At 44.1% G+C, this 14,261-nt stretch overlaps 1 protein-coding gene across 1 annotated transcript in view; it reads left to right on the top strand.

Moving 5' to 3' along the window:
* BACH1 (BTB domain and CNC homolog 1) overlaps window positions 1–14,261 on the top strand; it is a 39,256-nt gene that overhangs the window by 16,293 nt on the left and 8,702 nt on the right. Inside the window, exons 2-4 of the mRNA XM_075850954.1 lie at window positions 8,755–9,039; window positions 10,057–11,376; window positions 12,680–12,886. Of these exons, the coding sequence (XP_075707069.1) occupies window positions 8,800–9,039; window positions 10,057–11,376; window positions 12,680–12,886 (1,767 nt within the window). The 5' untranslated portion in view covers window positions 8,755–8,799. The remainder of the gene's footprint in view (window positions 1–8,754; window positions 9,040–10,056; window positions 11,377–12,679; window positions 12,887–14,261) is intronic.

Genomic DNA, 14,261 nt, shown 5'->3' with positions numbered 1-14,261 from the left:
TATCCCAACAGAGAAAATGGTTAGCGCCATTATACCATCATATGCACAAAATCACTAAAGTTTCTGGTCATCAAAGGGGAAATCCCATCTTGGATATATCCACTGGAGATGCCATCAATGTCTGATAGATGTTGGTCCCAGCCCTGGAACCCGCACCTTTCTTGAGAACGGGAGTCATTTGACCCCATCCTGTCTGGTGGGGCGGCTGCCGGCTCTTGCTGCCTGGCAGGCACTCCGTGGGAAGGTGGCTGGTATTATGGAACCAGCCGGCCTTGCTCGCTCGCTTTTCTATTGCAGAAATGCTGCTGATTTTCACTGCAGACTACACTTTTTGAAATTCAAAGGGTGTAATCCGCGGCACAATTCACATGGAACACATCCATATTTTGCTACAGAATTGAGGCAAAATCCATGGCGAAATATCTGTGCTGTGTGTAGACACCGCCTAAGGCTGTGTTCACACACAGTTTTTTGCAGGAAGAAAATTCATCCTGCAAAAACTGCTCCAGACGGTTTTTGCACAGTGGTTTGACAAAAACTCGTCAAAACACTCGTCGAGGCGTTTTTTTCCCGTTTCTGACTGATTGAAATGTGATTTTGGAGCCCTAAACCGCCTCAAGATAGGTCATGTCGCTTCTTTTTACAGTGACGCAGTTTTTTCCGCTCGCGGTAAAAAAACTCGGCCGCCTCCCATTCAAATCAATGGGAGGCATTTTTGGGGCGGTTTTTGAGTAAAAAAAAACTCAGTGTGAACAGGGCCTTAATCTCTGTTCACACTACAGTTTTCAGGTTTCTGTATTTAAGACCTGAAGAGTAGCTCAGTCTGCCACCGTGTTCTTGTGGTCAAAAATCCTGGAAATGCCTATAGAAACCTGAAGGACCTCGATATAAGCCAATAGAATCTATTAGGATTAGTTGGGAACCGATGCTAATGTGAACAGAGCATATTGTAATAGTTTGGACTTTTTTACAGACACGGTGAGTTATGACATTTTTTTCGTTTTTTTACATTGATTTAGGGGGAAAATGTGAATTTTTTTAACTATTTAAAAAGGCTGCCATGGCACCTTTCGATCGCGTTGTGTGTGGGGGGTTAATGTCAGAGGGGACCATCTGCCTCTTTCTAACAGGTTAGGCTTCGTTCACATCTGCGTCGTGATTCCGTTCAAAGGTTCCACTTGTGCTTTCCGTCAGGAGAAACAATAGGTTTCCGTTTGCATCACCTTTGATTTCGATGGTGACGGATCCGTTGGAAATGGTTTCCGTTTGTCACCGTTGTGTAAGGGTTTAGTTGTTCTGAGGAATCAATAGCGTAGTCAACGTAGTTTCTGTTTTTCAGTTTGGTTTCCGTTCATGGGTTCCCCTGATGGAAAGCTCCAACGAAACCCATAACCGGAGCACCGACGCAGATGTGAATGAAGCCTTGGATTCCGCGGTCGCTATTGACTGCGGCATCTAAGGTTTAACATCCCACTGGTAAGACTGAAGTGTCGGTTGTAACATTCAGCTGACACGCTTGTTCTATATCAGATGGGAATACCACTTTAAAGGAATACTGAGGGTAGAACTGACGCACTGTGTTATGCCCAGTGCAGGACTTGAGGGGTCGGTGCATTACACACGGATTCAAAGAACACCAAAAAGAGAACCGGTAATTCACCGCCTCCTAAGGCCTGAACTAGAAAAACCCCATACAGCTCCGCAGTGCCCCCATAACAGTGCCAGTCACACAAGCCTGTCCCTGCTCCCGCACTGAGATCCTCTACCCTTTTCTCTGACATGGAAGAGCCACTAGAGGGCGCTCACATGTATCTTCCAAGTCCTGCACTGTTATCTGTGATCTAAGGATGGCATTCTCGGCATCAGAAGGAGAGAGCGTTCTTTGGGCATCTGTATCTTTCTGTACTATTGGGACACAGACCAGGATTATTGTCCTGATGGCTGGGGGCCACAAGTTGTGCACCCCTGCTTTAGAGAAGACAAACCCTTTCCGTATGCCCGGTGAAGGACTCCTCTAGGGACAGCAAGTGCTGAGTGCTGCTGTTCCTATACTCCTCACTAGGACCACAGTACTTACTGCTCCATGCAGCGGGACCACAATAAACCCGGGGTATCCTAAATGGGCATGTCATGGGTGGATGCCAGACATCTGTCACCGCCAATTTTAGTGGGTACAGGTTGGAATCTTCCTGCCAAATCCTATTGTATGTGAATTAGTGGGGGGGGGGGGGGTGGTTTCAGCAGCCCAGCAGCCCGTAGCCAGTAGATCACTGGTAGGATCCTCGGTAGGTTATTAGGCCTTTTTCACACAGCGCTAAAAAAAACACCGGTGCGTAAGCGTATCAAACGCTAGCATTTTTCCAAAGCGCTTTCTGAAGTACAGGCGTTGTTGTCGTGTTTTTTGCTGCATTTTTTTTCGCATTTTCTGTGCGTTTTTGGGCGGGTAATTAGAACTCCCATTGACTATGGGAATTAGGCGCGTTTTCAGCACCAAGAATTTACTGGATGCTTCTTTTTTTTTAAACAATGCGTTTTTGTACACGCGAGCATAAAAAGAACGTGTCGTATGCACTACAATGCGTTTTCCCGTTGGTCAATCGGAAGCTTAAAGAGACTCTGTCACCACATTATAAGTGCCCTGTCTCCTACATAAGGAGATCGGCGCTGTAATGTAAGTGACCGTAATGCTTTTTATTTACTAAAACAATCTATTTTCACCACTTTATTAGCGATTTTTAGATTTATGCTAATGAGTTGCTTAATGCCCAAGTGGGCGTGTTTTTACTTTAGACCAAGTGGGCGTTGTACAGAGGAGTGGATGACGCTGACCAATCAGTGACCAATCAGCATCATGCACTCCTCTCCATTCATTTACTCAGCACATAGGGATCCTGCTAGATCCTTATGTGCTGTCTTATACTAACACATTAACAATACTGAAGTGTTTAGACAGTGAATAGACATTCCACGGGATGTCTATTCACAATCTCTGCACTTCGTTACTCTGTCTGTGGTAGTTACAGCAGAGGACGCGTAATCTCGCGAGATTACGCTGTAGATGACAGGTTACAACGAGATTACGCTTCCTCTGCTGTAACTACCACAGAAACAGTAACGAAGTGCAGATTGTGAATAGACCTCCCGTGGAATGTCTATTCACTGTCTAAACACTTCAGTATTGTTAATGTGTTAGTATAAGATAGCACATAAGGATCTAGCAGGATCCCTATGTGCTGTGTAAATGAATAGAGAGGAGTGCATGATGCTGATTGGTCAGCGTCATACACTCCCCTGTACATCGCCCACTTAGTCTAAAGTAAAAACACGCTCACTTGGGCATTAAGCAACTCATTAGCATAAATCTAAAATCGCTAATAACATGGTGAAAATAGATCGTTTTATTAAATAAAAAGCATTACTGTCACCTACATTATAGCGCCGATCTCCTTATGTAGGAGATAGGGCACTTATAATGTGGTGACAGAGTCTCTTTAAAGCAAGCATTTGTTACGCGTTTCTATGCGCGTAAAACGCGTCGAATACATGCCGTGTGAACAAGGCCTTACATGCACACTAGGTAAGGGCAGAGCAGGGCTGTGGATACATATTCTGTATATACCTCATTGCAGGAAACTCAAGGGTTAAAGCCAAAACCAAATAAACCGGTAGTCCCGGCTGGGATTTTCCATTTCCAGGTGTACTTGTGTCGTACGTGTGGCTGTATTTGCACGTGTAGTCGTGTTGAAGTTTTATATGGTGTTACAGATGGTATTTGCTCTTGCTTATTGCTACGTGGTTATCCTTGAAGTCTCAACCATTCGTGGACGTGTTATGTGCACACAGTCCAGGTTTACAACCGCTGTTTGGGAAGCTGGTGCTGAGTCCAGTGCTCGGAGGTCATGGTGGACTATGCAGCTGCTTGTGAACTATAACCCCCACCTGGCAGTGCTAGTCATCAGCTGTGAGAGCATGCTGGGAGCTGTACTTCTGTAGAACGAGTGACGGCAGATGAAGAAGACTGATCTTTATTAAACTGTAAGTGGAACTAAACTTTCATAGTGATGTGTCAGAAGTTTTCATCGGTGGGGGTCTGGCTGCTGAGACCCCCCATCGATCGCTAAAATGACGGGTTTAGATACACTCAGTTTAGCGCTATTCCCCGTTTCTGATTGACTCTTCTCGTGTTTCTCCTTCGAAAGCAGAGCAATTAGTTTACTGGCTGTAATAGAAAGTCTATTTGATTTGATGTACTTTCTTTATGTTTATTTTTTATCTGTAAAATGATCTTTTAAGCTGAAATGTTGACGAATCATTCACGTGTCCTACATTGAAATAAAGGGGGGTTTTGTTGCGTCACATCAATCTGCAACGTTAGTGGGACAAGGAGTTGCTAAATCATTTAAGGGATTGTATAAGATTACGAGAACATGGTTGCTTTCTACCAGAAACAGCGCCACTCTTGGTCATGGGTTGTGTTTGGTATTGCAGCTCCGTTCCATTCACCTGAACGGGACTGAGCTCCAATACCGCATAAAGCCCATGGACATGAGTGGCGCTGTTTATGGAAGAAAGCTGCCATATTTTTCTGTTCCTTTTCACTGTGTGACTCAATGCTTTTATATGGAAGCTTGTGGCAACATCTACCAACAACCAGTCAGTCCCAGATTTATAGGGACTATGTGGCTGCAGTGCGGTTTCTGGCACGGTATTAGGCCCTGTTCACACAGAGTTTTATGCAGGCAGATTTTGACTTGCCTGCACTCTCTTTGCAGCATTTTTTGGCCGCGGCCATTGAGCGCAGCGGGCAAAAAACTCAGTAAAAACCGCTCTCTGCCTCCTATTGATGTTAATGGGAGGCCAGAGACAGAAACGCCTGAAGAAAGGGCATGACGCTTCTTTTTCCCGTGAGCTTTGAAATCAATGGAAGGCGATTTCGGACGTTTTTTGGCGCAGTTTCCGCATCAAAAACCACGAAAAAAAAGCTCTTTGTGATCCGGCCTTATATTGTGGTATAAGGAATGGCAATTGCACCCATGCCCTGGTGAGTGAGGGGGCCCATTTGTCGCACGGTAAATTGCTGCACTGCATCCTGGGAAGTGTAGGCAGTGTTTTAATAGCTCCTGTAACGCTTGGACGCTCAGCGGTAGTTTTCATCGGACGTAGTACTGTTTTATAGTCGCTGTACTCCTTTATTTCACTTCCTGTATGGATCAGACATAAGTCAACAAGTTACTGAAGGAGATTTATCAAAACTGGTGCAAAGGTCAAGTGGATTAGTTGTCGATGGCAACCAATCAGGTCGCTACTTTCATTTTCCATAGGGACTTTGAAAAATGAGGTGGAATCTGATTGGTTGCTATGGGCAACTGCTCCACTTTTCCTTTGCACCAGTTTTGATAAATCTTCCCCAATGTCCATGGAATCGGCATTTATGGACCAAGGGAGTCTCATTTATCAAAAATGTTTAACAGTGCGGCTTTCACTTCTGTAAAGCAGTTTAAAAAAAATTAAAGCTGAGCATTGATTGGTTGGCCATAGCAACCAGGTCAGTTTTTCTGTTAGGCCTTTGATCACACGGCATGCATTCGACGCGTTTTACGGATCAAAAATGCTTGCTTTAAGCTCTCCATTGACAACAATGGGAAAAAGCATTGTGCATATGGCGCTGTTTAGTCACGCTCGCGTGTTTCAAAAAACGCGTCGTGTGAAAAAAGCGTCAGGTAAATTTTTATCGTGTCAAACGCATGTACTTTAAAAAGCGCTTTGCAAAAACGCTAGCGTTTTTGACGTGTTTACACGTCGCGTTTTTTTTTTAGCGCCATGTGAAATAGGCCTTAGACTGTATTGATGAATGAGGCCCAGTGTGTTAATATACAGAAACTGTCTCTGTTGCCCATAGCAACCAGTCAATGCTCTGCTTACATTTCTTTAACTGCTCTGGAAAAATGATAGCTGCTCTGTGATTGGTTGCCGTGGAAAACAAGGCTAATTTTGCTGTTAGACAGATTTGATCGATGAGCCCTGTATGTATGTGTGTCAGCTGACATTTTTTATTTTTTTTGGGCAAAATTCCTTTGCTGATATTTACTTTTCTTCACATGGTCGTGGATTCGGTTGTAAATAAAAAACGTAGACATTTTCTACATTTGTATTATTCCCCTAGTTATATTTTGCATGGTTTGGCACAGATGTGGTATTCTCCCTTTGCTTTCTTCTCACTACGGAAAATCCCTGATCATTTCACAATAGCGGTGTCACGGGATTTCCCTATAATAATGGATTAGCACATGGGTCTGGTTTGTGTTAAAATAGACTTTTTAAAAACATTTTCGATATTAAGCCGTATATACAATACAAGAGATTTAGTATTCAAATTGCGTTAAAAAGATATACGATCACTCCAAATCTGTCACAGAGAAGTGTTCTAGATTAGGGGTGGTCTGCTCAAAGAGGGGGTCTTATGGGAAAATGTCACTGTATAGTCAAGCAATTTTCTGAGATTAGAAAAAAACAGCGCCACTCTTGTCCATAGGCTGTGGTATTCACTTGATTGAAGCTGAACTGTAATACCAAACACTGACCATTGACAAGAGTGGCGCTGTTTCTGGTGGGGGAAAAAAAAAAGCTGACTTTTTTTTCCCCCCCCTACAATGCCCTTAAGTTGCACTTGCTGAAGGACAATATATTCTGTTCGGGAGTCATGTAATTTTCAGACCTACAACCGATTCACAATACTTTTAATAAAATGTCACAGTTTATGGCGCTGTTCACACTGGCGTCATGGTCCTTCTTACAGGAGCATTGAAGGGTCCATTATGCTTTTGTTTTGTGCACTTGATTGGCCCATACAAGTGTAGACAGCGCCTTCAAGGTCATGCACACAGCAAAGCCGCCATCACAGAACCTTTTTTTGGCAACCGTCCCTACTGGTTCTTATTAAAGGGGTTTTCCCATCAATATTTATCACCTATACACAGGATAGCTAATAAATATCTGATTGGTGGGGGTCGGACCCCTGGGACTTCCATCAATCACGAGAACGGGCTTACCTTGCCGTTCCTGGGAGTCTCATATCAATGAAGCGATAATGCGCATGCTCGGCCACCACTCCATTCATTCCTATGGGGCTGCTGAGCGCTATCTTTGGCTGCCCCATGGAAATGAATGGAGTAGTGGCCAAGCATGTGCACCGCTCTATTCCAATGGGGCTCCCAGAAACGGCAAGGTAAGCTCATGATCGTGGGGGTTCCAACGGTCGGACTCCAACCGTTTAGATATTTATCAACTATCCTGTGGATAGGTGATAAATAATGATTATGGGAAAACCCCTTTAAGAACCACCGGGGGGCACTCTATTCTCCCCTTTAAAGCAATGCTTCTAAAGGAGAACGCCTCTGCAATGCTTTTTTTTTTTTTTTTTTTCCTTGCTGACCCAGTATAAATTTGGACGCGCATGGAGATCTAGTGTGGGCCTAAAGTAGCCAATGGGGGCTCTATATTACAGATCCATATAATGACTGTGCAAGGGCAGTTCCGCAACAGAAAAACTCTGAATGTGAAAACTTTGCACTACGGGTAAATCTACACGTAGCGTGATCACAGCAGATTAGCCGCAACTTATTTGATTGTGGAAAATCCACAGCGTAATACAGTAGCTACAAAGTGGATGAAATTTGAGCAAATCTTATCCACGATCTGCGTAAATAATATGCCGAAAAAACGTTCACGTGGTGCGATTTATTTCTTTATTTTTGTTAATCCTCAGCATGTGAAGTTATGCTTTGGAATTGCTGCTTTTCTATTGCAGATTTTCCTCATTGAATCCAATATGGAGGTAAAACCTGCAACAAATAACGGATGCTGCGGTTTTTCCGTAAAAATTGCAACTCAGATTTTTTTTTTTATACTTACCCAGTTCTCTCTGCTTCTGCGTCCAGCCTGGCCTCCAGGGATGACGTTTCACCCCATGTGACTGCCGCAGCCAATCACAGGCCCCAGCAGTCACATGGATTAAAACGTCGTTCCAGGTGGCCGGGCTGCAGGACAGCAGAGGGACTTGACTACGAGTAATTATAGGCGTTTTTTTTTTTTCCTGCTGTTTTCCCTAGCGGACATTCCGGCCGAAAAACTGCGCCACAATTTGCTGCGATTTTTTTTTCAGGCCCGAATTCCCTGCGTGCACCAGGATCGATACGCTGTGTACTTATACGCAGTGTATCTGCCCTGTGTGAACATACCCTAAATGCAGGCAAAGATCAAAGCGAAAATGACGATTGATTGTTTATGATTATGCCGTTGTACGAATCCTCGTTATCCGTGACATGATTAGTGTGATTTGTGCTCGTCGCGACAGTTACGTTCTTTTTGGCAATGATGCTGCACATCAGTGGGGAGGAGTTTCTTCTGTTGACTTTGGGGATCACTCCATGGAAGTGTCAGCAGCCCCCCTCCGTTTTGGTTTTTCAAAACCATCGATCTTCTGTTCATTGGTGGTTTGATAAATTTGTCCATCAGGGGTCGTATTATTTGAACATCTAGGTCAGGGGTCCGCAACCTTCGGCAACTCCAGCAGTTGGGAAACTACAACTCCCAACATGCCCTGATAGCCAAAGTCTTTATTTTTCAAGCCAAAGGCAGTCAGGGCATGATGGGAATTGTAGTTATCCAACAGCTGGAGTTCGGAAGTTTGCTTACCCCTGATCCAGGCGGTGTCAGACGTGACTGTAGTAACCCCGTGTTTGTCTTCTCTTCCAGTGGTGGAGATACAAGGAAGCATGGTAGCCGAGTCCCGGATGCAGGATGTCTTGTAGTGAGAAGAAAGACGCTGATTTTGCTTACGAGTCTTCAGTTCACAGTGCAAACGTTCTGCTTGGCCTGAACAGCCAGCGGGAGCAGGGTCTTCTCTGTGATGTGACCGTTGCGGTGGGAGATCAGAAATTCCGGGCACATCGCTCCGTGCTCGCTGCTTCCAGTGAATATTTCCTATCACGTGTCGTGCCACCGAGCAATGGGGAGATTATTATAACCCTTCCTGACGAGGTGAGAATGGCCGAGCGGTCATGCATGTATTGCTGATGGAGGCCGCTGTCGTCTTTTAACGCTGCTCATGCTTAACTAAGTAGCTGATGAAATACACAAGACCAATGAGCAGTACAACTCTGTCATCACTACAGCCCCCCCTCCTACCTTTCCCTCCGCAATGCGCCCTCAGCTGGCAGAAAGCTACGTAAGCGTTACCTATGGACATATGCCAGTGGTGTCAAACCAGTGGCCCTCCAGCTGTTGCAAAACTACAACTCCCAAGCATTCCCTGGTTGCTGCATGCTTTTAAGGCATGCTGGGAGTTGTAGTTTTGCAACAGCTGGAGGGCCACAGGTTTGAAACGCGTGACATATGCCGTATGTAGCTTTTTGCTGAGACCAATGCGAGAGGAGCGTACAACACTGACATATAAGAGCTGCGGGAAGCTTTCTCTGCCCGGCCGGACTGGTCTGTAGCCAATTCTGCCTGGAGAGATGGAACCAACTCTATGCATTTTGTGCTGGGTGGAAGCACTCGACTGCCAAATGTATAAATGTCAATGGAGTATAAGCCGGCTGCCAGAAAATATATTTAATAGTTAATGGGTTGTGGATTTCCATGGGTTGTGTCTGGTATTGCAGCTCCGCTCCATTGAAGTGAATGGGACTGGGCTGCAATACCACACACAACCTGTGGACCAGTGTGGCGCTGTTTAAGGGGTCAGAAAACACCCCCGTACATTATTATAGCCACCATTTAAGCTGCTAGCATATTACGAAAAGCTGTGCATGGTCTGTCATGGTATCCGTGTTAAAATAAGCCATTCCTGTATTATCGAGCTGAGGCCCAGAATGGTTTGATGAAGTCCACTCACAAAATGGAAAGTGACAACGTATTCTTATACTCTAATTTTTAGTAACTTTTTGGAATTTTTTTCTCCTCGAATCGGTTTAGAGTCTGATATTTTATAAGATTTCCTCATGGTTTTTCTTCACGATAAAATATGTTTTCTCATCTCACAAATTCTTGTTTCAGGTAACCGTGAAAGGCTTTGTTCCGCTCCTTCAGTTTGCATATACCGCGAAACTTCTCGTCAACAAAGATAATTTATTGGAAATCAAAAAGTGTGCAAAGCTACTGGAGGTACATGACATTGAAGAAACCTGTTTCGAGTTCCTTAAGTTAAAATTCTCTGACCATAAAACTGAAACATCAGAATGTCCCAGGAAGAAATGCTGCAAGTCTTTTTGTCCGAAGGCAAATCTTCAACGCAAACAAGACGAAACCGAAAGGGTGGTTATACATGAGGTGGAAGATATCTGGAGGGAGGACTTTTCTCAGAAGCTCAAATGTCCAACGCAGATCGAAAATTCATCCCCATCCCCCGAAAGTCCAAAACAGCCATGTGAAACTTTTTGTTTTGCCAGAGAGAATGCTTCCAACTTTTCCTCTCTTTGCCCAAAATACAGAAAGTTTCAGAAAGCATGTAGAAGTGGCAGGGTACGATCTGTCAGCACATGTTCCAGCAACCAAGAAGCTCAGAGTCCGTCACCAGCACCATCCAGCGAGGTGTCCGAGGGTACCAGTCAGCCAAAATCTCAGATGGGGCACCTGCAGGTATCCAAGTCCGAGGCTCTACCTCCGCAGGACACTAATGTGGTTTATCAAAACCTAATGTGCAACGATGACAAAATAGTGACCCCTACAGTCTACCCTCCATGTTTTCCTTTAGGACCGGGACCTCCGGACTTCAGTTCTGTGCCTTTTCCATGTGCTTATCAGCCATACAGGAACTATATTGGTTCACCTAACAACTCCAATCCAGAAGTCTTACCAGATAGGGGCAGCAACGAACTAAGCGACAGTCGGGCACCTGAATTCCCAAGGGCGGACCTAGTAACGGAAGCAGATATGTCACCTGCCATGGAGCCGCAACCGATTCCAGAACGTAGTAATGTGGAGAGAGAAGTAGCAGAACATCTTGCAAAAGGTTTTTGGTCCGATGTTTACCCCGCTGCATTTTCAGGTCAACAAGAAATAGAAATGGTAACTCCCAAACAACTGCAGGAAGCCAATCATTTGGACAAAAGGTCCGAATGTCCATGGCTTTCCATTTCTATTTCCAATGAGACCCCTGAACGGACCTTCACAACACTCAATCCAGTATCATGCCCATTTATCAATACTATTTCTAACGAGGTTTGTGCCAACAGTCCAGATTCTAACAGCAAGAACATGGGTGACACACCGGAAAAATGCCCATATGTCTGTCCTATTAACTTGGAGGAAGAATCGGAAACGGACAGTGAAGACGATAGCGGCGGATCTTGTTCCGCCAGAGAAATGGAGTGTGAGGTGAGTTCCATTCAGAGTTTTTGTCCCGTCACGTTCCGTTTGTTTTTCAAGAAAATGTGCTATTTTTTAGTTGAATCTTTGTGCATTAAAGGGGTTGTTTCAAGGTCCACATTTATAACCTATCCACAGGATAGGTAATAAATGTTTGATCTCTGCGGCCCCACCAATCACGTAACGGAGGTCTCTGGCCCCCACTGCTCTATCCTGTGGATAGGTGATAAATCATTGACCTTTTAAGCAAAAGTCTAAACCTCAATAATGTATGCCATGCAGATTTTATAGCATGCCTCTTTTCAGCAAAATAGGGAGCAGGGGTGCACCAACTTTCTCAATTTGTGGGCCACGTTGTCAGAATGTGCAACTTAAACGGATTGTCGTAGATCCAGATATTTTTTAAAAACCCATTGAAACTATCAATTAAAAAAAATAATTATTTAATTCGAGACAATTGCCGGGAATGGGGCACAAAAAGAAATTTCCCAAAACATGAAAATTTTTTCAGATAAATAGCTTGTAAAATTGTTATGATCGTTAAGGATAATCCATAATTGTTTAGTCTACGGCCAATACAACAGCAGAGTTGTAAAAAGTAACCATGGGACCCTGTAGCGAAACTTGCAGAGGGGCTCCTTTCCGACTTGCCCGATCCTTCTAAATCCGCGATTTTTCTTTCTCTCCCTCATCAGCTAGATTCTTGTTTTTTTTCCAGCAGCAGTAAAGCAGTGACCACTAACTACCTCCCTCTCCTACGGCTCCTTTAACAGGGGGTGTGGCAACTCTTATTTGTTTAACCCCGTAGTATGCTACGACTGCTACTCTGGTAGTTACTGCCTTCAATACAGTATCATCTAGTAGCATCATGATTGATTCACCAACGTGACACAGTGACAAGTGAGGTCCACATGAAAAAGCAGGGTGTCCCAGATTCGTTCCCTGGGTAGGAGACTTTTTGAAGGATACATTTGATCATGTCCGCAGCAGCCTGATTGGTTTCTATGGGCGGCTCTTCCAACACAATGGGAAAAATTAGCAAAAAGTGAATGTAGCAAGTGGAACAAAGTGCACAAATTCTGCAATATTCTCAATAGTCTCGGTTTGGATATCCGCAGGGCTCTGAACCATTAATGATAATTAGGAGCTTCGGTAGTGACCTGTGTCAGTGTACTGGATGCTGCTGGCAAGGATTTGCATGAAATCGTATTGACAATCCCATTAATCCTTTTATCATAACTACACAGCAAGCCGACATCCACGTCTTTTGTCTTTTTCTTTACAAACGTATTGATATTTTTCCTTTTTCTAGAAACAACTTCCATTCAACACACAGAAAATAATTTCACTTTCACGATATGACTTCCAGTCCTTAGTAAAAATGCACAATCTCACTTCCGAGCAGCTGGACTGTATCCATGACATACGTCGACGGAGTAAGAACAGGATTGCTGCTCAGCGATGCCGGAAAAGAAAAATGGACTGCATCCAAAACCTGGAGACAGAGATACGGAAGCTGGTGAGTCCTGCAGTCTGAATGTGAACACTGCCAGAGGGCCAAATCTATTATAATAGATGCCCATACTATGTTTTTTGTGCTGTGGGAAATGGGCCAAATTTGGCCCAATGTTATGTGATTCAACAGTATAGGAGGGCGTATGAGAAGTGTATGCGTTGACCTTGCAATGAGGTTCCATGTGTACATCAGGGGTTCCTAAGGATGCCAGTGAATAGATGGGGCAAGCCGTTTTTGACCATACAAATGAAGGACCAACCATGTAATGATGAACACGCCGGTCTGCCGCAGCAGGAGCCGGTCATCCAGAGTGGCTCTCTGTACTGGTTCATATGGTGAGAGGATCTATGATGGCCTTATGCTTTAATAGCTTGTGACCATTATGAGGCCCAGAGGTGTTGGTATTTATAGAAGAGAAGAAGAAGCAGGTCGTTCCCGCTAACTGAATTAATAGTACATTTCAGTGATGGCGGGTGCACAGAATCTGTGCCCGTGCCATCGTTTGAGGGTGCCGGGTGTATTATAAAGCCAGGATTGGAGATACTACTGTTGATGCTGACTGCGGCATCTAAGTGGTTAGAGGGAGGGGGCTCCCTCTTTCAGCCCATTATCTCCCCCCTCGATGTGATTGCGTAGTGCCAATGGGTTTCTATGGTAGCTGGGAGCCTAACAATGGCCCCGTTTTCTGCCATGTATGGGAGCCTACAAGGGCCTAATGGGCCGTCTGTCAGCTTTACGCTGAGAGGCACAATACTGAAGTATTGCTGTGTATTATATAAGCAATTGGAATGTCGCACATAGAAGTCCCCTACTGGGACTAAAAAACGAAAAAGTTAAGAAAAGTAAAAAAAACAAAGTTTAAATATATCGGTTCTTGAATGCAGCGACATAAAAACTAATTTGAGAAAAAAGGGTTTTTGTAAATATTAATTTGGAAACGTAATCGTATAGACCCTCAAAATAAAGTTCTCATGTCATTTATACCGCATAGTGAACGCCGTCAAAATCTATTCTTGAATTTCTGGTTGTTTTTTGTTTTTTTCCACTGTCCTTTTACAAAAGCTAATAACGCTTTCTCAATGCATCATACGTACCCCAAAATGAGGCCATCAAGAAGCACAACACGAGCCGCAAAAAAAAAACAATCCCCATGTGGCCGCATCGAAGGGAAAATAAAAAGTTATGGCTTTTGGAAGGTGGGGATAAAAAAAAAAAAAAAAGAAAAGGCCGAACCCGGCTGCGACGTGAAGAGGTTAAACTATTCCAGTTAATTACATCCAGATTTTTTTTGGGGGAATGGGCCTATTTTATTATTTATTTTATTTATAAACTTTTTAAAAAAATTCACCCGAGGACTTTACTGAACGTTTTTCACTTT

The sequence above is a fragment of the Rhinoderma darwinii genome, chromosome 2, assembly GCF_050947455.1.
Source record: "Rhinoderma darwinii isolate aRhiDar2 chromosome 2, aRhiDar2.hap1, whole genome shotgun sequence".
Taxonomy (NCBI): domain Eukaryota; kingdom Metazoa; phylum Chordata; class Amphibia; order Anura; family Rhinodermatidae; genus Rhinoderma; species Rhinoderma darwinii.
This window is presented reverse-complemented; position numbering and strand designations above follow the sequence as displayed.